General features: G+C 54.4%; 1 protein-coding gene across 1 annotated transcript in view; it reads right to left on the bottom strand.

The window, feature by feature from the left end:
- SLIT1 (slit guidance ligand 1) overlaps positions 1–22607 on the bottom strand; it is a 163302-nt gene that overhangs the window by 16952 nt on the left and 123743 nt on the right. The window contains exons 14-25 of the mRNA XM_080822669.1: positions 20925–21088; positions 20195–20218; positions 19942–20086; positions 19256–19330; positions 18929–19072; positions 16358–16501; positions 15899–16065; positions 13805–13937; positions 11509–11577; positions 8774–8845; positions 6491–6562; positions 5653–5724 (exon numbers count right to left, since the gene is read on the bottom strand). Of these exons, the coding sequence (XP_080678795.1) occupies positions 5653–5724; positions 6491–6562; positions 8774–8845; positions 11509–11577; positions 13805–13937; positions 15899–16065; positions 16358–16501; positions 18929–19072; positions 19256–19330; positions 19942–20086; positions 20195–20218; positions 20925–21088 (1281 nt within the window). The remainder of the gene's footprint in view (positions 1–5652; positions 5725–6490; positions 6563–8773; positions 8846–11508; positions 11578–13804; positions 13938–15898; positions 16066–16357; positions 16502–18928; positions 19073–19255; positions 19331–19941; positions 20087–20194; positions 20219–20924; positions 21089–22607) is intronic.

The following is a 22607-nucleotide window of genomic DNA, read 5'->3' as shown; positions in this document are numbered from 1 at the left end:
GCACAGTCTGACAAGGCGGCTGGGCAACTTGGCCTCGGGCCCCAGCACAGCTGCTCCCTGCGCTGACCTTGAGCAAGCCGCATCCCCTCTCTGGGGCTCACTTTACGACTCGATAAAGAGCCTGCAATCTGGAGGGGGACAGGAAGACAAGCACAAATAACCTAAGATGGGCACCAAGGGAATAACGCAGCGTGGAAGAGAAGGCTAGTTCCACCTCGACGTGTGTTTCATTTTTTCTGTCCTGATTTGCTGACAGCATCCATCCTGGCTAATGGGACAGGGGGTGACACCTTCCTTTCTCCACTGAACAGGGCCAGGGCTGCCAGAGGTCGAGGAAGCTCAGAGGCTCTGATTTTTCTGAAGCTATGTGTGTTTAAAATTTAAAAAGGGGGGCACCTGGGTGGCTCAGTGGGTTAAAGCCTCTGCCTTCAGCTCAGGTCACGATCCCAGGGTCCTGGGATCGAGCCCCACATTGGGCTCTCTGCTCTGAGGGGAGCCTGCTTCCCTTCCTCTCTCTCTGCCTGCCTCTCTGCCTACTTGCGATCTCTGTCAAATAAATAAATAAAATCTTTAAAAAAAATAAAATAAAATTTAAAAGAGTTTTTGTGAATAATAGGAATACAAAAATTGTGCTATATTTAAAATGTTTATGTTAACCAGGTTAATATTTTTAACATAAAAAGTGCAAGGTAATATGATTACGTTATTCAAAATGTCAATACAGACTTTAAAAAAATTTTTTTGTAGTGCACTTGCAGGAGTGTGGTCTGCTAATGAGCCATGAGCTGAAAGTTTATTACGAATGACTTCTTCTTTCAGTCCTGTAGCTAGCTCATTTACAGAAAATGCCCCAGAGACTGAAGCCACTGTGAATGTGGAGACCTTGACAGGTCAGGATTGTCACAATGCCGATTCCCTCTATGTCCACCTGCCCCCCGTAAAGGGCAGCAAAAGTGCACCTCAAATCTTTTCTTCAGATTTTTTATTATTTATAAGTAATCTCCACAGCCAAAGTGGGGCTCAACCCTCAGCCCCGAGATCAGGAGTCACGATCTCCACTCACCGAGCCAGCCAGGCACCCCGTGTGCACCTCCAGTCTAAGTGTCCCCTTCTGACTCTTTACGTAAAAATAACGGTAAAGAATAATAAAAACTCCCCAAGTCAATACTGCTATTCAAAAGTTAAGTCGGCGTTGACACACGCGTTTTCTTTGTTCATCTACAGAGCCAGCTCTGAGACACACCTGGTTTCAACCACTCACCCTCTCCGCCACCCACAGGCTGGGGTTTTGAGACCCCTTCACTTTTGCCTGGGGCCATTTTTCCCATCCAAAGTGACTGAGAACTCGGAGTAGAGTGGAGAGTCACTGGCCCAGCCGAGGCGCAGTGGTGGGGACAGCAGGCAGGCTGCTTGTCAAGCCAGAAGGGCTGTGATTCAGGTTTACACCCTCGCCAGGGTGTAAATAATCCCGTGTTGTTGATCGTTGGTGTAACCTGGAAATCGCTGAAATAGCAGACACTCGGTGTGTCCACTCCAAGGCCCTGCCGGGCTTTGGCTAACGTAACCACAGCCAAAATAGCTCTCCCATGGCCGTTTCCCAGATTTAGCACGTACCAGAACTTCAGAATAGCCTCCACCTGAGCTGTACCTCCTCTGCCCGTTCTCCTCTCAGGCAACTTCCTCGTGCCCCACACTGTCTCCTTCTCTTGCCCTGGAGCTTCCTGACACCAGCAGGCAGCCCGGGAGTGCCCGTGAAGCAGCCTAACCCTGACCCTGCCCAAAAGCATGAGGAACACATGAAGCTTGGTGTGAAAGCAAAGCAAATTCACAAAGAAAAGAATCCTCCGTTGTCCCATAAATGTAACTAATTTAATTTTTGTGTATTCCCTTCCAGGTCTTGTGTTCACATATGTGAACATATGTCCGTGAAATCCGAGTGTCGGGTCTTCCTTATGCCTTGTTTTCATCAAATAGTAAATTACGGTGCCATAATGCTCTAACTACTTGCTATGCTGTCCTGTGCACATGCCATGATCTAGTTCATAAGTCCGTATTTACTTTTCACACTGAATTCTTTTTTTAAAAAGATTTTATTTACTTATTTGACAGAGATCACAAGTAGGCAGAGAGGCAGGCAGAGAAGAGAGAGAGAAGGAAGCAGGCTCCCTGCTGAGCAGAGAGCCCGATGCGGGGCTCAATCCCAGGACCCTGAGATCATGACCTGAACTGAAGGCAGATGCTTAACCCACTGAGCCACCCAGGCGCCCCTTCACACTGAATTCTTAATGAATTCGGAATCTAGCTTCCCGGCATGCAGTAAATCAGAGACAACAAAATGCCAGATTAGAGAAATGAAGAATGATGTTGGGAGCACTGGCTCAGGAACTGGCACACAGTAAATATTCACTGATGAAGAGATGGTTGGATGGATGGACGGACAGACAGACAAGTGGAGGAAAGATGAGCTAACTGCAAAGTGAAGATAAAAGTTAACGACAGTTGAGAAGTGTGCAGGGTATTGGAACCCAGGATGGTGATGGGCGCTCACAATCATTATGGTATATGGACCATAGTGGACCTTAGAAATAACCTTTGTACAGGCGAGGAAAAAGGCCCAAAGAGATGAATGAATTGTCAGAGATCCCACTGCAAGTTGATGGCAGAACGAGGCCCTAACACCATACATCCTGATCTTCTAGAGTTCGAGAGGTTTAAATATGGTGGACCTGAGCCTCCACCACACTCTCTGCCTACGGCCCCTCCTGGCCACATACTGCTAGTGAAGAGGAGAGGGCCAGGCCAGAATCATAGTAGGAACAAAGGGCACCTCCAGGAGCCAGGGACACTGGATGCCAACTCTTGGGCGACTCCTACCCTGGTGCCTGCCAGGACAAGCACAGATACTCTCTGGAGAGGAGTATCTCTAATTTCAGTCCTCAGGATTCCAAACTTCAGCAAAAAATGAGCTCACAACCACTAACCACCAAATACTGATGGAAACAAGGCCCTGTTGAATGGGAGTCATCATGAGCAATGACCAATGTGGCCCCTGCCTGGCCTTTGTCTAGAGCCACCGTCTGTCTCTAGCCAGGCTCCTTCCTGCTTAGTCCCATGCCAGCTGGCCTCCACATGTCACCATGGCTTTCCAGGACCTTTCTACAACTTCACTGTTCCACTATTCCCTTCTATTTGTAACATAAAGTCCATGCTGCTTAGCATGGCACAAAAGGTCCTTCACAATGGAATTCCAATGCCCCTTTCCAGATTCATCTCTTCCCACCCCACACTCCTCACCCAACCAACCCCCTATTATCCTATGTTGGACAACATCCCTGAATAGGTCATCTACTTTCTTGCCATCTTGCCCTTGTACATGCTGTTCCCTCCTCCTAGAATGTCTTTCCCTATCTACTCCAAGGGCAAATCCCCAGCTAGTCCCTTTCTGATAGCAGCATCCATGTCACCTCTTCTGTGAAGCTCCTCAGACTTCCCCAAAGTTAGTCACCGCTGCCTTTAAATTTGCTTTATAATATCCCTGATGGTCACAGAAGGCAGAAAGTTGGTGGTAGTAAATTCTTCAGCACTTGGCTCACTGAGGTTATAATTTATTGAGGCAATATAGAATAAATAAATAGCTTTGGAATCAGAGACACCTAAGTTCCAATCCTGTCTCTGTCATTTCCTAGCTTTATGACCTAGGGAAGCTGCTTCATTTTTCTGAGCCTGGGCCTGAGTGGAAAATGTAAATAATAAATGTAAATAAATGCAAATAATAAATGTAAATAAATAAATGTAAAATGAAAATAATAAATCCTACCACCTAGAACCTAGAGCCCTTTTTCCCTTTTATCCCATGGCAGACATCACGAATCAGTCACTGCACTCTTCCCACGGAGTCCAGAATGGCACTGGAATCCTCGCTGTGGGCTCAATCAGTCCCCGTCAAACTCGCAGAACTGGTGAGCACAATACCTACTTCTCACTTCAGTCTTGGAGTAAACGAGACACCACAGATGAAGTATTCACACACAGTTAAGTACCAGCCCTCAGTAAATAGTACATATTACTACTTATCTCCTCAAGTCTAAGATTAACGCACTACTGACGTAACATGCTTCAGGAAGTGAGGAGAAATATTATCATATTAAATAGATCATTTACTGTAGGTAATGGTTTCATTCCCTACGCTACGATACACTATGATTTCAGAGACGAGCATGAAGAAAAGGCAAGTCTTCTCAACAGAGAAAACCCAGTGAGATTACGGGAAGAATGAGCCTCTGATGGCGATGCTGAGGGCTCCAGAGGGCCCTCTGAGGGAGTGCGTCAGCACTCCACTGTGCACGTGAGTGTGGGTCCCAGGAACCCCCGGCGCCCCAGCTGCCATGCTCCTGGCCTGATCCCTGCCTCGGCCTGGAGCTGAGACCTGGGACTGAGAGCTCAGCACCCAGACCCACCCCCAGAAGCAGGATGGGCCTGTCATGGCCCTGCTGCTTTTTCTTTCCTTTTTTTTTCAATTGTAAAAATACACACAACACAAAATTTGCCATTTGGGCCATTTTAAGTGTACAGTTCAGGTGCATCCATGAGCACAATATTGTGCAACTCTCACCACTCTCGGGCTCTAAAGTGCTTTGTCACCCCCGAACAGGAACTCCCTACCCACTGAACAAGACTTCCCCACGTGCTTCTGCTCCCGGCACCCGGAAGCCTCCTCTCCCCTGCCTCTAGCTGGGGAGTTGACCATTCTGTACCCCACGTCAGCAGAATCAGACAACATCTGTCCTTTCACGTCCGGCTGACGTCCCTCAGCATGTCGCCAAGGCCTGGCCGTGTTTGTAACGGAGCCAGGCTTCCCTTCCTTTTTTCCTTCTTACAGCTGGAAGACACCCCATCGTATGTGGACACCACCTTTTGTCCAACAACTCGAGTTGTTTCTGCTTTTTGACTACCATGTGAAGGATACTGCTATGTGCACGGGTGTACGAGTTTTCTGTTGTGAGAATCTGCTTCCGATTATCTGGGAAAGATGCTTAGGAGTGGATTTGCTGGGTCACAGGGTAATTCCACATTTAGCCTTTCGAGGAACTGAACATCCTGCCTTTTACAACCCCACACGGTACTGCCAGCTAAATGGCTCTGGTAGCAATCCTACATCGCATATAGCACTTCTTGGGGGCCAGTAAACGTCCAGAACTCTTCCCCCACCCTGTGAAGTCAGAGGCTCCAGAGAGGAGCCATGCTTAAGAGCACAGGCTTCCGAGCCAGAAGACTCTGGGCCCTACCAGCTGTGCAGCTTTGGGCAAGCTTCTCACATTTTCTGGGCCTGTTTCCTCATGTGTAAAATGGGAATCATTGTACCCACGTTGAGGGAAGGCTGTGAGGATTAGGTCAGCTGACACAGTCCATAAGGGCATTACTCCTCGTAGGACTGCTTAGGAAGAACGGTCCTCAAGCCCCACGGCTGGGACTGAGGAAACACAACGTATAAGGGTCTGAGATGGGGGCTGCTTGAAGTTCATGAGCTTGACTAGCTTCAGGGTAAAAGCCATCAACTCTGTCAGCTCAGGAGGTGGGGGGAGGGGTCTTCCTCGGAATCCAAGCTCTGTTGAAATCCAAAAAGGCCTCGAGAATTGGCCCGAAGTTACTTACAGGTGAGACAAGGAGGTCACGTCTGTGAAGATGCCCTCTTGGAGGGTGGAGATGTCATTGCCATGCAGGGACCTGAGGAGAGAAGAGGCCGTCGGTGCCTCACCCAGGGACAGAGACCCCAGAACTGATGGAGGCGTGTGTCGAGTTCCTCCATGGGTCTGTCATGGCCAGAGGGAGACGGCCTTCAGCTCAGAGACCTGGCCCCGCCGGCCACTGGCAAGGGAGAGGGAGCCCCCTCATAACCCAAGGAGACGACCCCGTGCCCCAGCCCTCCTGGAGGGCTTATTTTTGCCAGCACAAATAACTCAAAGCTCCATTTCTGTTTACACGGCCAATGGAACGTGTGAGGCCCCGTGCCCGCCCTCCCCTGGCCGGCGAGCCTGAGGCGTGGGCTCCCCCTGGGTGAACAGGTTACCATGGCCAGCCATAGGTTGAGGGTAAAGAATGTCCCCATATTCCAGGCTCGGCTGCCCGGGGTGGGTCCCATGCACGAATCGTCAAGGGGCCCTCCTAATAGGCGTGAGGGCGGGCTTTGATCACAGGGCGAAAACCTCCCAGTGGGAATTCTTAGAAAAGGTTCACAAATCTCTTGCAAACATTCTCCACCTGAACCGGAAACTCACAGGCAAACAAGGGGCCACCTTATGTTCGATGGCACTCCCCACACACACTGCTCCCCCAAACATAATGTGGGGCAGATCCTGCTATCTCGGGACACTATCGGCCCTGCTGGGACCACACACATGGAGACATGTCTGCCCACCAGGTGGGTCACAGTCCCCCCACCCCCCACCGTGGGCTGGATTCTCATGGAGGAATGAGGAGCGGGGAGACTTACAGCAGGCGCAGGGAGCGCAGCCCCTGGAAGGCCAGAGGAGGGATGCACTGGAGGGCGTTGTAGCTCAGGATCCTGTGAGAAGAGAAGGAGGATGAGGGAGGACCGGGGGTGGGGGGGGGGAGGAAGGAGAGACCAGGACAGGGAGGGAATGTCGCCCACTTAGGGACCGGGCCCCTGCAGGCTGGCTGCGGGGGATCGGGTGTTGCTCAGCCCCAAAATGAGGGAGGCCTGAGCATGGGAGGGGGCACAGGCTGAGCCCCAGGCTAGTAAGTCCTGTGACCTGGCCACGTGCCCCAGCCCTTTTATGCCTCCATCAGTTCCCTCAGCTGCAGGGCAGGGACAAAAACGATGACAACTTGGTAGGGCTTTCCTGCGGGTAAGGGGAAATGGCCCAGGTGAAGTCTTCACTGCGTCGTGCCCGGCTCCCCATGAGCCTTCAGTGAGGACACTGGGTACACTCCCCTGCAGAGGCTGCCCCAGTGATGGCTGGAGTTGGTGTCCCTGTTAAGTTGTCCCCTGACCAGTCTCAGCCTCACTCCTGGAGAGGACAGGTGAAGTCCGGGCCCACCTAGTGATGTGCTATTAAGAAGCTGTGATGGGGGCGCCTGGGTGGCTCAGTGGGTTAAAGCCTCTGCCTTCAGCTCAGGTCATGATCCCAGGGTCCTGGGATCGAGTCCTGCATCGGGCTCTCTGCTCAGCAGGGAGCCTGCTTCCTCCTATCTCTCTGCCTGCCTCTCTGCCCACTTGTGATCTCTATCAAATAAATAAATAAAATCTTTATTAAAAATTTCAAAAAAAAAAAAAAGAAGAAGAAGAAGAAGACAAAGAAGAAGCCGTGACGGTGTTGGGAAGGGGCTGTGACCCCTCGCCCCATCATAAAGATGGGGACTGAGGCCCTACAGGGAGAGAGAACTTCTCCAGGGTGCTGTAATTAAGTCCCTAAGCTGGCTTTTTAAGTCACCTTCTCAGCTTCCTGGGTCCACAGGCTACACCAGTCTCCCCCAAGGCTTCCAAATGAACGAAAGAGCAAGGGCAGACAGGCAGGTGGACGGTAAAGGAAACAACTCTCACGACAGCCCCACACGTCCGTCAGCGGTATGACAGATATGGAGCCATACAGTGGGAGACCACCGCTCGCTGACCAGGAGCAGGGAGCGACCCCGTGCAGGAACAGGGAGGAAGGTCAGAATAACTATGCTGGCTGGAGAAGCCAAACAAGAGAGAGGACTGTGGGAGGAGTCCCTTCATGTAAAACTCCAGGTGGTTCACACTCGTCCAGGAAGTCTGGGTGGGCGGTGCTGGGGGCAGGAGTGGCGGAGGAAGGGCTGTCACAGGGCGTGAGGAGACTTCTGGGGGTGACGGAAGAGGTCAGTGCATGGATTGTGGTGATGGTTCCGTGGATGGGAACATAAGTCAGGCTGTAGCCACCTGTGGGCTTTCAGTACGTACAACTGGCTTTTCTAAAATAATGAGAGTGAGGAGATGCTCCTGTCCCGGGGACGGGCTCTGTGTCCCCTTGCAGGGGCCAGAATCACTGAGAGCAGGACTGCCCAACCCCGGCACTATGGACAACTCTTTGTTGGTGTTTAGCAGCAAAACCCTGGCCTGTGGCTCCTCCTGGCCTCTTCCAGCTGTGACCCCCCACAAAATGTTTCCAATGTGACCAAATGTCCCCGAGGGGGGCAGAATCAGCCCAGCTGACGGCAGCTTCAGCACCGGCTCAGGAAGACTCTGACAGGGGACCCGGTTGATGTTAGACCCCATGGCAAATAAGCACAGGTGAGGAAACTAGAACCAGCATTTCATGGCCTCGAGCCCAGTTCTGCTCCTGGGGGGTCTGGCTGGGTCATGACCTTGTCCATTTCTCTGGGTCTTGGCTCAATATAAGGTTCAAAAATGGGCAAAATGAAACTTCCTTGTATGGACGTGCATATGTAGATGGCAAGACTGTAAAGAAAATCAAAGAGTGATTGCCATAGAGGTCAGGGGAGGCACAGTCTGGAGATGGGAGGAAGGGGGAAGGATCAGGAAGGGATAGGGGGACTTTTGGGGTGTTGCGGGCCAGCTTTATGACTATTTGTTAAATGGTACATTTATATTTTTTGCATTTTCTGTAGGAATGCTATATTTCACTTAAATAAAAAATTTGGTTCTTTTCTTTCCAGCTGGCAGGCCCTGGCACACTCCCCGGAGGTGATGCCACGGGTGCCAGTGGGGCTCCGGGGATGTCTCAGTGGCCAGAGCGCTTGTGCCCTCCCTCCGCCTCCCCGCCCCAGGACTCACAGGGTGGTGAGCTGGCTCATGTTGGTGAAGGAGGAATTGCTTAAGGAGCTGATCTTGTTGTTACTCAAGTCCCTGGAAGACAAAAATACATTGTTTAGAAAGGAAGAACTCTAGCCTGCTCTCAGCTATGGGCTCCTCCCCTCCCCCACTCTGCCCATGGCAGCCCTCCCTCCACCAGGTGGCAGCTGGGGGGGCAGGAGGGGCAGAGAGGGGCACTGGGTGCACAACTAGCTACAGCGTTCTGTTCTGCTCCCCGAACCCCACTCCATCTCCAGGGCTGCCTGTCTCCCTTTCCTTATCCCCACCCCAGGCTTCTGCCCCCTTCCTCCCTGGAAATGCTCCCACCGAGGAGACAGGCTGCCTCTGACCCAGATCTAGTGGGTTCTGTGCTTTCTCCTCTTGCTAGCACTTAGCTAGCTCCTTCCTAGCCCTACCACAATCCAGTGGGGAGACAGTAACCACCATTTTTCAAATGAAGACACGAGGTCTCAGATGAAGCCCATCCAGGGTCACAGCTGACACCCCTCTTCTCAAACTTCTCGCCTCCCCATCTTTCCTTCCTCAGACCCCGGACTCGCTTCCCACACTTCCCTCCACCTGCTTGGCCATGCCTCCTCAGTCTCTTGGTGAAGCTTCTTTCCCAGCCAACTCTGCCTTCAGACCCTCTCCCCATAGTCCACTCTGGGAGCCTCAGGGGACAGGGATGGGTGCTCTAGGCTTCCCTCCCCACGACAGGCAACAGTGCTCTCCTCTGTGGGGCCAACAGCCTGGCTTGTGAACACCCCTCCAGAGACATTCGAAGTCCAGTCCACATCTTGGGCATCTTCCCCCACCCACCCAGAAACACCAGCCCCACCCCCACCCCTCAGCCTTCTCCTCCCCTTCTACTCACTCAAGCCATCTCTCTCTCAGCTTCTGGCTCAGGTGCTACCTCATCTCTTACCTGCAGCTTTGCCTCCTTTCAACCCATCTTCCACATGGGTGGGCACCACCACCATCCTTCTAGACACAAATCTGACTAAGTCACTTCCCTGCCAAATCCTGCAGTGGCCCCCACTTGCCTAAAAAATTGGCCCAGATCGCTTCTCGGCCTTTTGGCTAAGATCAAGTGTAAAAATTGGCCCAGACACCTGCTAAGTGCTCTGGGTTCTGGCCCACCTCTCCCTCACTGGCTCCCGCATGCCTGGCGTGGATTTGCTACCCTTCCTGAAATTCTCTTGCCCCTGTTTCCTCTGCCCACTGGTGAGGTCTGTCTCCACCCCAGCCCCCTGAGTTCATCACACTGAGTTCATCACCACCTGCCGCCCCCCCACCCCGCCACTTTGAGCCACAGCCCTAATGTGCACTTCCCTCTGTTGAAACACTCATCAGTCCCATGACTTTGTGTGCCCCAAGTCTCCCTCTGCATGCCCCCCCAGACCACCACTTTGGGGGGAGGGCCATGACTTAGGGGCCTTCATATCTCCTCATTTCATGCCTCTCTTGGCTCAGGAAATATTTGTAACATGAAACCAGATGCCCTGCCTTCAACTTGTCTTCATGAACATTCTTCTAGCTAATCTCATTCAAGACCAGTCCCTTGTTCTTAGGACCCACTGAGGTTCTTCCCCGAGCACTCAGCACACTGGGTGGTCCCTCCTTGTGATAGGCAAGGATTGGCCGCACATCGGTCCTCTCTCCCTCCCTCCCTCCCAGGTGTATCTGAGCCACCAGTGCAGCTGCCCCAAATCAGAGCGGAGAAAGGGTGTCTACGTCTTTGCTTCTCTGTCACCGGCCACCATATCACTGCCCTCCATCCCCTCCCCACCATGGGAACGGTCAAAACACATCTGCTAGGTCTTTAGCAAGGACAGATACACCAGAGCTTCGAGATTCTGGAAGCCAGTGCTACTCAGAGTAGCCGGTCCCTGAACCAAATGTCCCACAACCAGGAACTTCTGCCAAAGTCCGTATCACTTATGACACTGAAATACACGACATCGTTTAGCTAATTAGGTTTGTCACAGTAACACTTTGTCAGTGAAGGAAGCAAGACATTGATTTACCTTCTGGTGCAAGTTTCTTACCTAGCTGTGGACCCGTGACCAACAGTTCTCTAGGGACCCCTGGTCTATTTACCGCACCTGTGGAGCTCCGCTCCAAGCCCGACTGAGATGGAATGCCATCTGGACTTCTTTTGGGGGAGAATCTGGCCAATGAGCAGACCAGGACAACTGAAGTGAAGTGTTAATTAGGCTGGAAGGCTAAGAGGAACTGAAGTTATTCTGAGGCTTATCTCATGTACTTTTGTGGGGTGAAATAACAGAAAAAGATGTTAGCCTAAATTCACAGACGTGAATTTGTAGCTGTCATCTTTCCTGTTTGGTCTGGGGACCATGGTGGAACTGAGAAGTTTCCCATCAGCCTCTTCTGCTCTGGCTCTCTCCTTCGCCAGGATGACCTTCGTTAGCAATCATTCTCAGCCCAGAGGGAGGCTTGGGGTGATGCGCTGGGCAGAAGTGGACAGGGTCCAACTCAAGGGAGCCGGGAACATGCCATTCTCAAGCACGACCACTAGGTGGCAACACAGCTCTATGCACGGACCTTCCAGGCCGGGAGGGGCAAAATTCAAAACCTGATCAGCCCTAAGTGGGGTGGTAGGGAATCCCAGGAAACCTGGAGCCAGAGAGTTAGATACCAGGGGCCCCCTGGCCTCTGAGGCAGGCCTGGGATCCTCGAGAGGCCTGGATACTCACACAAGCTGCAGGTACTTGAAGGTGGACAGCTGTCCCGGAACAAGTGTGAACTGATTCCCGTCCAAGTAGCTACAGGAGAGAACACAACCGTTAGTGGGCGCTGGGAAGCCTCCCTGCCCCCGGGGGCTTGCTGGCTCCTCTCCGCTCCTCTCCTCTCCTCCCCTCTCCACTCCTCTCCTCCACACAGGCCACACAACTGGTCCAGAATCGCTAACTGGAGGAGAAAACATGCACTCTCTTAAGCACGTGGGTAGGTGCCAGCCAAAGAACTTGGTAAAAGCCCTGAGACACAAAGCCTCCCTCGGCTTCCTTCCTTCCCCTGCTTCACCCTCTCAGCCTCCTCCTGTTGGTGGGCACCCCCCCACCCCGGCCCGGGGCTCACTGCTGGGCTCCTCACCCATCCCCTCTCTGCCCCATGGTTTTCCTGGCCAGACAGGCCTGATCTGCACATTGGTCCCTCCCAGGCCCACCTGCCAGGCCCCTTGTCAGCTAGCAGGGCCCCTCTGTTCCTGCTGGCAAAGTGTGTGAGGCTGGTCCTGTGGAAACCCCAGACCCAGACAGGCCCAAACCTGAGCTCAGGGCTTTTACACCCAAACTGGCTTCCTCTGACTCCATCAGCATCACACCCATGTCCTACCCACCTAGGCTCAGGACCCAGATGGTGATGCTCGACTCACTCAACAGTGCCCCAGGGCCACTGACTCTCCCGTCTACTGGTCGCTGCTCATTTGCTGTGTTCCAGACTCACATCTCCCCCGACTGCACACGATCACCCATGCCTGGACTCCTGCAGCTGCCTCTGTCTTTTCCACCTTGGTCTTCCTTCTGGAACCCACTATATACATGACCTCCCAAGTTGTGGTCCTCAAAGCCAAGGCCACCAGAAATCCTAACACTCCTGAAGTTTCCCCTTGTCTGTGGGATGGTGCTTGGGATTCAAGATGCTGTGAAGGTCACCTACCTGCCCCCAGCCATCCTTGCTAAGTAGTGACCCAAAGCCCAGGAGCTGAAATTGCAGCTGGGCTCCCTGCCCCGGACCCCCACCAACCACAGCCCTCAGGATGGCCCGCCCCCAACCTCCAAAGATCCAGAGAGCAGCAAAATCAGGGCCTTACTCACTCTGACCCATCACTGTGTCATACAAAGTGACTTCCCACCCATTTCATGTGACCCTCTCAGTGGGTCAATACACCCATTGTCAATACATGCCAGTGGCCCCATTTGACAGCTGTGAAAACGAAGGCTTAGAGAAGTCAAGTGACCTTCCCAGCCTCTGCACTTCAGCAACCTCTATCAAAGAAAGCAGGCTGTCCCCCCTGTCCCATTATGCTCAGGGTTGCTATGAGGCACCAAGGAGAAAGCAGGTCACTAACGGGATGATAGAAAACTGGGCAAAGGACAGGGTGGCAGGCCTCAGGACAAGGACAGCAGTGGTTGATGTGTTTGGGAGGAAAGAGCCTGCCTCACTGGTAAAGATAGAAACACAAATGAAAACCTCACGTGCTCCCTGCAGGGGAAGAAGAGCACAGCCTGGCAGGACCCATCCCAGGGGTCGGACCACACTCTCTTATTTTGGGGTGTCTGTTGAAGAAGCCCAGCTCTCCATCTCTGTGTGTCACACACACAGACATCTACACCCCCATGTAATCTCAGATACCACATCCAAATCAACAAAGATTTTAGCACCATGACTCCCAGAATTGATGGCGGGGTGGCAGGGAGGTAGTGGTGGGAGGAAGACCATTTCCACACCCGGCAGGTAGGGGTTGCAAAGGCAAGGACTTTTCTGGAAGGCTGTCATGCAAAAGGCAGCAAGAGTCCTAACAATGCATTATTCTTTAACTAGGAGCTTCACTGAAGGGATAGTCGCCTTGGCACTATTTCTAGTCGCCTCGGCACTATTTATAATAATACAATTTACTAAAACATTGAAAATGACTCTCCAGCAAAGAGGGATTTGTTATGTAGATCATAGTAGAGTCATGGGGTAGAATAGCATATGGCCAGCAAAAATGCACGTCTGTGGGAGCTTTCGTCACAGAAGGGGACGCTGAGGAGGTGATGTGAAGTGGAAAACACACGTTACTTCTTATTTGAACAGCAGGCATCAGCTGAGAGTGAGAAAGCAGCCACTGTGGGTGACTCAGGCTGGCAGGTGACTACAGGGGGCGTCACCCCAAAGCTCAAAGCCTTCTTGGAACCTGTGTCTCCTGCAACACCCTAACTCCAAGCCCTAGTCAACCACTGTCCTTTCTCTGTCACCTTGCCCCCCGACGCCAGGCCTGGGGCTACTCACAGTTCTGTGACATTCTTGGGGATGCCCTTAGGCAGGGCCTGGAGGTGCTTGTTGCTACATCGGACCACCGTGTCCAGGCAGGAACATTCCTGGGGGCACTGGGGGCGGGGCAGGCAGCCCCCCTCCTCCTGGCCTGGGGAAGAAAGCCCGAAGCCACGTCAGTGAGGGGACAGGCCTTCTTAGGGCCTCGTGCGGCCGGGGCCCTGCTCCACGGTGCCTGGGAAGACCTTCTCCGACAGTCTCCCAGGCTCCAGGAAGTCCGCTCTTAGCTGTACTCCTTCCCCACCAGGAACAAAGCCGCCCGGACCTGTTCTGAGGTTGAGATGGGTCTTGGGTCAATCTCCTGCCTCAGATCCGAGGTGGACGAAGGCACAGCCCAGAAGGAGGATGGCAACACACCGTTTCTTGAGCACCTACTGTGTGCCAGACACTATGCTGACCATCATCTCTTTAACAGTGCACTAACAGGCCACTAGCTCCCCTAGAATGCATGCACCAAGGACAGAGGCTTGTCTCTTTCCTTTTCTTTGCTCCCAGAAGGAGCCCAGCCCCTGGAGCAGAGGCTGGCACACAGCGGCCCTCAAAGCAGACCAGTTGAGTGAACACATGTATGGATGTGTACTTTACTGAGGCCTGGAGAGGGTCCCTAACCTGCTCAGCTCCGAAGGCTGCTCACAGGCATCGCAGCGTCCACCCCCACATCCAGCCAACACAGAACTGGCTCCTGTCATACGTCCTTCATGTATTCATCCATTCATTCAGCAAATACTGCTGAGAAGCCTCTGCCTGCCTTCCCTTCTTCTGACAGGGGGCAGGATGACTAAGAAGGACACCACGGCAGGAGTGGCTGAGGGCACTAGGTGACCGTGACGGTGGGGATACTGGCCTGGGCCAGGCCCCGTGCAATATGGATGAATTCCCTGAGTCCTCAAGCCAGCTCTCTGGCAGATGTGCTATGAGCCCAATTTAGAGATGAGGAAACTGAGGGCAGAGGGGTAGGGTAATGTGTCCCAGGTCCCCCTAGCCTGGAAGCGGTAGCACAGGACAGGAATTGAAGCCGGTCGCTGCCAGAGCCTGCCTGCTCAGCCGCATCGTTCTACCTCCTGGCAGCAACACCTCAAAACATCACATTTTTCACCTCGAGGAGGTTCTCCTGTGGGGGTGAGTTGAAGAGAGCTGACGGCCAGGACGTCCTGCCAGGCAGTGTGCGGCACGAGAGCAGAGCTCCGGGAGCGTCTGAACACCAAGCAGCAGGGGTGGGTAAGTCCATCCCGACACTCTCCAGACAGCAAATTTCATGTCACAAATGTCCGCACAGATGGCACTGCATGACCCTAGGTGTGTCAGGTGTGTTGGTGCGCGCACGCACACACACACACACACACACACACACACACAGCAAAGCTCAGGAAGGTCACACAGTGAATCACACAGGAGTCATTCAGGGCTGGGAAGCAGGAGGGGGGACATATTCGTGATCTTTTTACTCTTTTGGATTGTCTGTGGTTGCTTTTGAAGGAAATGATGATGCCTCCCTTTGCAATAAGAAAAATAAAAAGAGGGGCCGCCTTGAGGGGGGGCTCAATTGGTTAAATGTCTGCCTATGGCTCAGGTCATGATCCTGGAGCCCCAGGATCAAGTCTAGGATCAAGTCCCGTGCCAGGCTCGCCCAGACACGGGTGTGAGAAGTGACCGGGTTTCCCACAGGGAGGAGGGGGGCCCGGGAAGGTCCCACTGCCCCTTACAGACACGGGGAAGCTGTGAGCCTGCAGCGCTGAGGCACAGCCAGGAGGCAGACCTGTCCCTGCATGAGGCATACTTCTATTAAAAAACACACTAACAGGTGAACTGTGATTTTTTTCTGAGTGATGGAATAATAGGTAATGTTTATTTTCTTCTTTTATCCATAGTTCCCCATTTTTTAAACAATAAGCATATTATTGTTTTTAAAATCCTACAAAGCCGCTGCCAGGCAGGGGTCAGTGCAGGACGAAGAGGGGGTCTCCCTACTCTCCCCCCCAACACACACCAGAGCCCTCCTCTCCAGGGCGGCCAGCCCGCCTCTCCCCTCCTGCCCAGGAGCCCACAGCTTACCCTCCTCACACCTGAAGTCCGGGAAGGCCACGTCCTGTAGGGGGATCTGCCGCAGGAAGTCTGGGTTCTGGCACCGCGGGTTCCCGGTCACGATCTTCCTCCTCCGCAGCCAGTCGCCCAGCCAGGCCAGCTGGCAGTTGCAGTTGAAAGGGTTGGCCAGGAGGTTTCTGGAAGAGGCGGCCGTGTACCAGCAACACACCCTGCCAGGCACGGTTTCCCTGCAGAGCCCTCTCACACCTCCGCGGACAGGCCATGCAGCCACACAGCCACCCGGGGCTCCCTCCCAGACGGCCAGCACTTATGAAGACATGGCACCCGGACACAGTGGGACCCCAGGGACCATGAGCGCCCGACACCCCGCAGTGAGTAACAACCATCAGGAGGGTGGGTGGCCTCCAGGGAGCGGATGCTGCTGCCAGAGCCCCAGGCCCGCCCGCCCTCCCTCCCGGCCAGACTTACAGTGTGGAGAGGGCCTGGAGGGTGTCGAAGGCCCCAGGCGAGATGGTGGCGATCTGGTTGTCATAGAGCGAGAGGAGGCGGACATTGCGCAGGCCCGTGAAGCTGTCATTGTGGATGCAGCTAATGCGGTTGTTCCTCAGCATCCTGGGGGGGCAGGAAGGGGGCAGCCCCCACTGTGCCCTGCCGCCATCTAGCTACCCGCACTATGCCCCCCCCACAGGCCCCCCGCAAAGTCTCCTCTCAAGGCAGTGAGCCGAGATGGAGGACTGCAGCACCAGGACTCCCTGCACCTGTGCTTCCCTCTGGACCCTCCCCACAGATGCTCCCCTGTCCATCCTGCCACCGCCTTCACTCCCTGGGTGCCCAAGGCACCCCCAGGCCAGCTCCACATTCACCCCCAGGGACACTTGCTTAAAACCTACACCTGGTTGTGTTCCTGTCCAGCCTGAAGCCCCAGGGGTGCCCAGACTGCCCACAGAATAACGTCTCCCCTCTTTACTGTGACCTGGGGGAGCCCATCTGACACAGCCCTGGACAAGCATCTACCTGCTTCCCGAGAGAGCGACACACCTGCACTTGTCTGGCCTGCAGGCGTGCCATCCAGGCCTGCATCACCATGCCCTTCTCTGGCTATGGTTTCCTTCTAGAATGACTCCTTTCCTCACGTATGTCTGTGAAAGTCTCTGTTCACCCTCAAAAACCTGGCTCAATCCCCCCCACACAAACAAAACCAAGCTTGACACAGGATAGCCAACTCACAAAAGAAATTAAAATGGCTTATGAAAGTTGATAAAAAATGTTTAAACTTACTAGTCATCAAGGACACCTAAGCACATTGAGTCCTTGCCTGACAAACAGCAAAATAAATAAAAATATAATAATAATACCCAGGGTCATTGTTGGGGAATGGGCACTTTGACACTTGGGCTGACAGGAGAGTGACTCGGGACCTCCCTGGAAGTGACAGGCACCAAAGACCCTGAAAGGGCCCCTCGTGCTTTCTTCTAGCCAGGCTTCTTCTAGGAATTTATCAAAAGGGAAGAATCCTGGAGGGGCGCAGAATTTCGTGATAAAGATATCAATCACAACATTGCTTATAACAAAAATTAAAATAGCCCCAATGTCCAATAATTACATAATACGTAGTCCTTCAAAATAATGTTGTAAAGGAAATTCTAATGATATGTACAGGTGCTCGCGTTGTGTTTAAGGACAAAGCAGGTCACTGAATAAAATGGATTCTAGGATTCTGTTCGGAAATAGCTACATGGAAGCATCCCGGGTGCAGTGCACGGGTGCATGTGGATGCCAACGTACATGGGGGTGCACGAGACCGGAAAGGTGGCTGCTCGCTACCCACGGTAACAGCGGTCATTTGTGTGTGGTGGCGGGGTTCTGGCCTTTCTCCAGTGGTTCCCATGTGCTGCTCTGCCCCAGCTCTGCCCCAGCACCCCTCTGCCCCTTTCCGTCCCCCTCCAAGCCTCCCTCACAGGGATCCCAAGCACTGAAAAGCCCACAACACCCTCACTCAAGACAACCTGGCCAGGGTGAGGACAAGCGGGGCAGCCCTGTAAGCACAGCCTTGGAAAGCAGCCCCACCCGATTCACACGTGAGAAAAGCAAGTGGCGAAAGACAACACAAAAGGAATCTCCGTTTTGTAAAACAAGCCAACAGAAAAACACAGAAAGCCACAGGGAATCCCTCGTGTATTCATTTCCTTTACATGAATCCCATGGTATGTGCTCGGGAAACAGACTGCTAGCCCTACAGCCGGGCCAGGGGGATGGAAACCCAGCCAGGCGGCGTCAGGAGCTGTGCTGCCCAACGTGGTAGCCATCAGCCACATGTAGCTGTTGATGATTAAGATGAAATGAAATTCAGAATTTTGTGTCTTAGTGGCCCTAGCCGCAGGTCAGGAACTCCAGAGCTACCCGTGGCTACTGACTGGACAGTGTGGATGTGGGACACTTCTGTCAACACAGGAAGCCCAACCGGACAGCACGGTCTACTGCACACTCGGAAGGTCTACATGGTCATCAGAAGGGCTGGTGCTGTCTGGGTGGAGAGAGGGTGCTCCCTGAGGGAGGGATGACCCCAGGATCCTACTGAGTCCTGATGTCTGGTCAGCTCTGGCCAGGCTCTGGGTCACAGGATCCTAGAATTTCAGAGACGACGGGGCCCTCCCAGCTCCCCCATCTGTGCTGGCTGAGTCACCTCAGCCATGTGCTCCTCGGGGCCACCCCACCCTCCTGCCTCCATCCCTCCTGGCCACTCCTGAAAAAACACACGGGGGAGCTCTTGCAGCCTGACTGGAGGGCAGCTAGAGGGGAAGCCCCAACGGGGCCCACCTCCGCTCACCCCCTCACCGGGCATCGACCCCACCCCCCAGGTGACATCTGATCACCGGCCCCACTGGCCCCACCGCAGGCAGGGTCCCCAGCTGTCCCTCGCCCACGGCAAGCTGGGGTTAGGGGAAGAGGGAGTCTCTCATCCTCTCAGTGCAGACGCCCACACTCTGGCTTTGGTTTGCCTGGGGCAGACCGGTCCTGCTCCCTGGACTGCACACTCACAGGGTCCTCAGGCCGTCCAGACCTCGGAACATGCCGCTCCGGATGGACTCCAGCTGGTTGGCGGTCAGGTGCAGCTCGCTCACAGAGGCTGCGCCCTCGAAGGCCCCATCTTCGATTTCCGACACCTTGTTGTTGCTCAGATTGCTGGACGGGAGGCGGCAGCGGGATGACGGAGCTGCGGATCCCCGCCCCCTGACCCCGCCTTCCAGCCCCCGCCCCTGCACCGGAGCCCTGCCTCCCCGCTGGGGGCACCCCCACACCCAGTATCTGCCTTCTCCCTCCCCAGCCGGAGTCCTCACTGCCACCTCCCGCCAATGGGTAACTCACATCTTCTTCAGATGAGTGAGTTTTTTAAATATCCCGGTGGCCTCCAGGATGGAAATCTCATTGTTGTTTAATCGTCTGTAAGAGGCAATGAGGAGAACTCACACATTCATAAATGACAGACATGAGAGCATCTTCTAAACTGAGATTATTTGGGACTCAAACAGGGTTCCCAGAATTTATCTGGCAAGGCAAACGGATCCTACTTCAAAGGAAGGATGAATGGGCATACTGGGGGGTATTTTTAACGTTAAAAATGCCACGAAAATGTACCTACACAAATGACAGGCATGTGTAGCTATTCACGGACGCCCACACACGTGAGCACAAATTTACATTTTTAAAGAAAGGAAACAGCTGAAGGATGGCTTAAGAGCCAACTTGATCTGATGGGATCATATCCCCCAGAAGAAGGCAAAAGCATGACTGAGAATAGCTCCCCCAGTTCAGGCTGCCGACCTGCCCGTGGGCCCGAGATTTCTTTGAGGGTCTGAGGCTATGATTGGGAGCAGAGGGGCTGTGGGGGGCGGGGCGGGAGCCGCTCCCTGTCACACCCGCAGCTGCCATGCTGGGGTCTTCCGCGCTCCCCCGACAGAGCTGGACCAGAGGGAAACCCAGAGCAGATCCGGGGGGGGGGGTGGTAGTGGGGCTGGGGGCAGGGGCGGCATGCAGAGAGCAGGGGGCCTCACAGTTCGGCTGTGGACTGGGGGATGCGCTCGGGGATCTTGGTGAGCTTCAGGCTGGAGCACTCAGCCAGGCTGGCCTCACAGCGGCACTTGTGGGGACAGACAGCATCGCTGTTGCACTCGCTGTTCAGCTGGTAGTCCTCCGTGCCTGCGGGGACAGGGCAGGGGCTGGGGGCTGAGCAGCCCAGGGCAGGGCCTCCCCGACCCCCCCACAGCCTGCTGCCCCCCACTGTCATTGCCCCCCCTACTCTCCTACCTGGAATGAAGTACTGCTCTTTGGCTGGGAAGAGAAGCAAAAACACCATGAAGCTGTGATCCTCTAGGACTTGCAGAAGAGCCCAGGCTCCAACCTCACTGCCCAGGTGAGGGCACCCCAGGAACAACACTGGGGTCCCAAATCCGGGCTCCAGAGCCCACCTGCCCAACGCCCAGCTGGAGAAGAGCACGGATGCTTCCTGGCCGGGCTGTGGCTGGGGACAGTACCAGTCCCGGCTGAACCTCTCAGGGAGCTCCAAAAACACAAGAACGCTCATGTGCAATGGCCCAAGACAGGGATGGGGCTGCGAGGCACCACGTCCCTGACCAGGATCCAGGCTCAGAAGCTGACCCACACTGTCCCCAGCCACTTTCTGCTGCCACCAGAGCCTGGAGAAGGCAGTTCTCTCACTGAGGAGAGGTCCCAGGCTTCCCGAGTCTGACAGCAGTACATGAAAGCAAATTGACCTGGGAGCAGAGGAACCCGGATCCTTGACCGGGCAGGCCTCCCTCAGGGACCTTCGGCCAGCCCTGGTCTTCCCTAAGCCTCTGTGCAAGGCGGGGTGGAGCTGGCCGACCTCTCAGATCCGGGGCTATGATTTGGGACCCTCTGGCGAGGGTCTGGAGTGGCCAAGGACACACCGTTGGGGGCATTCAGAAAGCATCACGGGTCCCTAAGCAGACTGAAGACAGGCCGGCCAGTGGACAGATGGGGGGGGGGGGATGGCTACCTGAGCAGCGGAACTTCTTGCTCTTGATCTGCCCGATGCGCTTGTTGGCAAGGCGCCGGGGGCTGGCGCAGCGGGCCCCGCTCGTCTCAATGGGGTTGGTGCGCAGGAAGTCTGCCAGCCACTTGAGGTTACAGTCACAGATGAAAGGGTTCTGCGCCAGATGCCTGTCCCGGGGGTGGGGGGCAGAGTGGGGATCAGAGACAGGGCTGCAAACCGTGCTGACCTCTGCCTGGAGGTCGCTGCTCACTGGTGGCTTGAAAAGCACGGCCTTGGGCCACCACCTGGGTTCGCCCACCTACAGGGAAGCCTTGCCAGAACCTGGCAGTGGGGAAGGCTCTCCACAGGCTCTGGAGCTTCCCACTGTCCCTGCTGAACCCCCCGCAAGCCTCACTCTGTCCGCTGTCCCTCTACCCACCCGTACCCACCCCCCAGCATACTTCACGGACATGAGCGGAGGCAAGAGTGACCTGGGGACTGGCCGGACCACCCCAGCCTTCCACGGGTGAGGGGACAGAACAGGTATTAGAGCCCAGGACTGTGGATGCCCAGAGGCCTTTGTCGTGGGTCGTCCCCTCCCGGCAGCCTCGGGCAACAGCAGCTTCTCTCCATAGCCTTTGTCAGGAAGGGAATGGGGTCGAAAACCATGGCTGAACAGCTACTTATTGGGGAACCACTCATATTCTCCTTCCAGGCTGTCTGTACGACCAGCAGGATAAATGTGGGAGGGGACAGCCAGCAGGCGATGCTGACTGTAGGAACCCGGGGTGCTCTCAGCGACCATGTGGGTGACTTTCCCATTCGTGGGCCCTCCTCACCCCAACAAGGCTCAGACCAGCCACATCTGAACTGCCAGCAGCCAGCTTGCCGGCCTGTGTCGTGGCCATCACAGCACTGGGCAGGCCCTGCTTTCCAAACTGACACAGGGAAGAATATTCCAGCACCTGTACCTGAGAGCCAACGTTTCTACATGCAAGTACAGAGACAGTGCAGGGGCCAGCTCGAGGATTTGCCACAGACGGCCGCTTTTCCCCACTGAACGCTGCCAGGGTAGGCCATCTACTTATTGGCCTCAGCTCAGGGCCCTGATGGGGGTCCAGGGCTGTGCAAACAGAGGCGTGAGCTCTGCCCAGGGTCTGCACCAGCTCAGCTCTGACCTGGCTGCACTCTCTCCTATTCGTCACCTCCTGGGCTCTGCTTCCTACTTGGGCTACCTGGTTGGAGTCTTCTCTGCCCAGATGTCCCTGCCACTCCCCTGGGCTCGCCCTCACTTTCCTGCCTGAGTCCAGGCCCCTGTCAGCATCGCCAGGTGATCCAGCCCCACCCCCACCCCTTCTGCATCTCACTGGACATTTGTCTCCCCATTTAAACTGTCAGTTTGCACAGAGAAGACGTGTTTGCTGATGCCCCATGGCAGAGTCCGTCAATGACTGAAAATACATTAGGATTCGGGCCCTGCTCTGGGATCTGCCCAGCCACCCAGCCACATCAGCCCAGGCCGCACTGCCGGGCCTCTGCCTGAACTAATTGCTTCCCTTTATCACAATCTCAGTAGAGAACTCTGTTTAAAATCAATGCAATTATGTTGTTCAGGCACGTATTAAAATGTTCAGTGGGTGTGGGGTAGAATATATCCTTTCTAAGAACAGGTTATTTGTGTCAAAGCCAATTTATACAAACTTGAAC

This window comes from Martes martes (genome assembly GCF_963455335.1).
Source record: "Martes martes genome assembly, chromosome: 14".
Classification (NCBI taxonomy): Eukaryota; Metazoa; Chordata; class Mammalia; order Carnivora; family Mustelidae; genus Martes; species Martes martes.
Note: the sequence above shows the minus strand (reverse complement) of the source record. Positions and strands in the feature narration are given on the sequence as shown.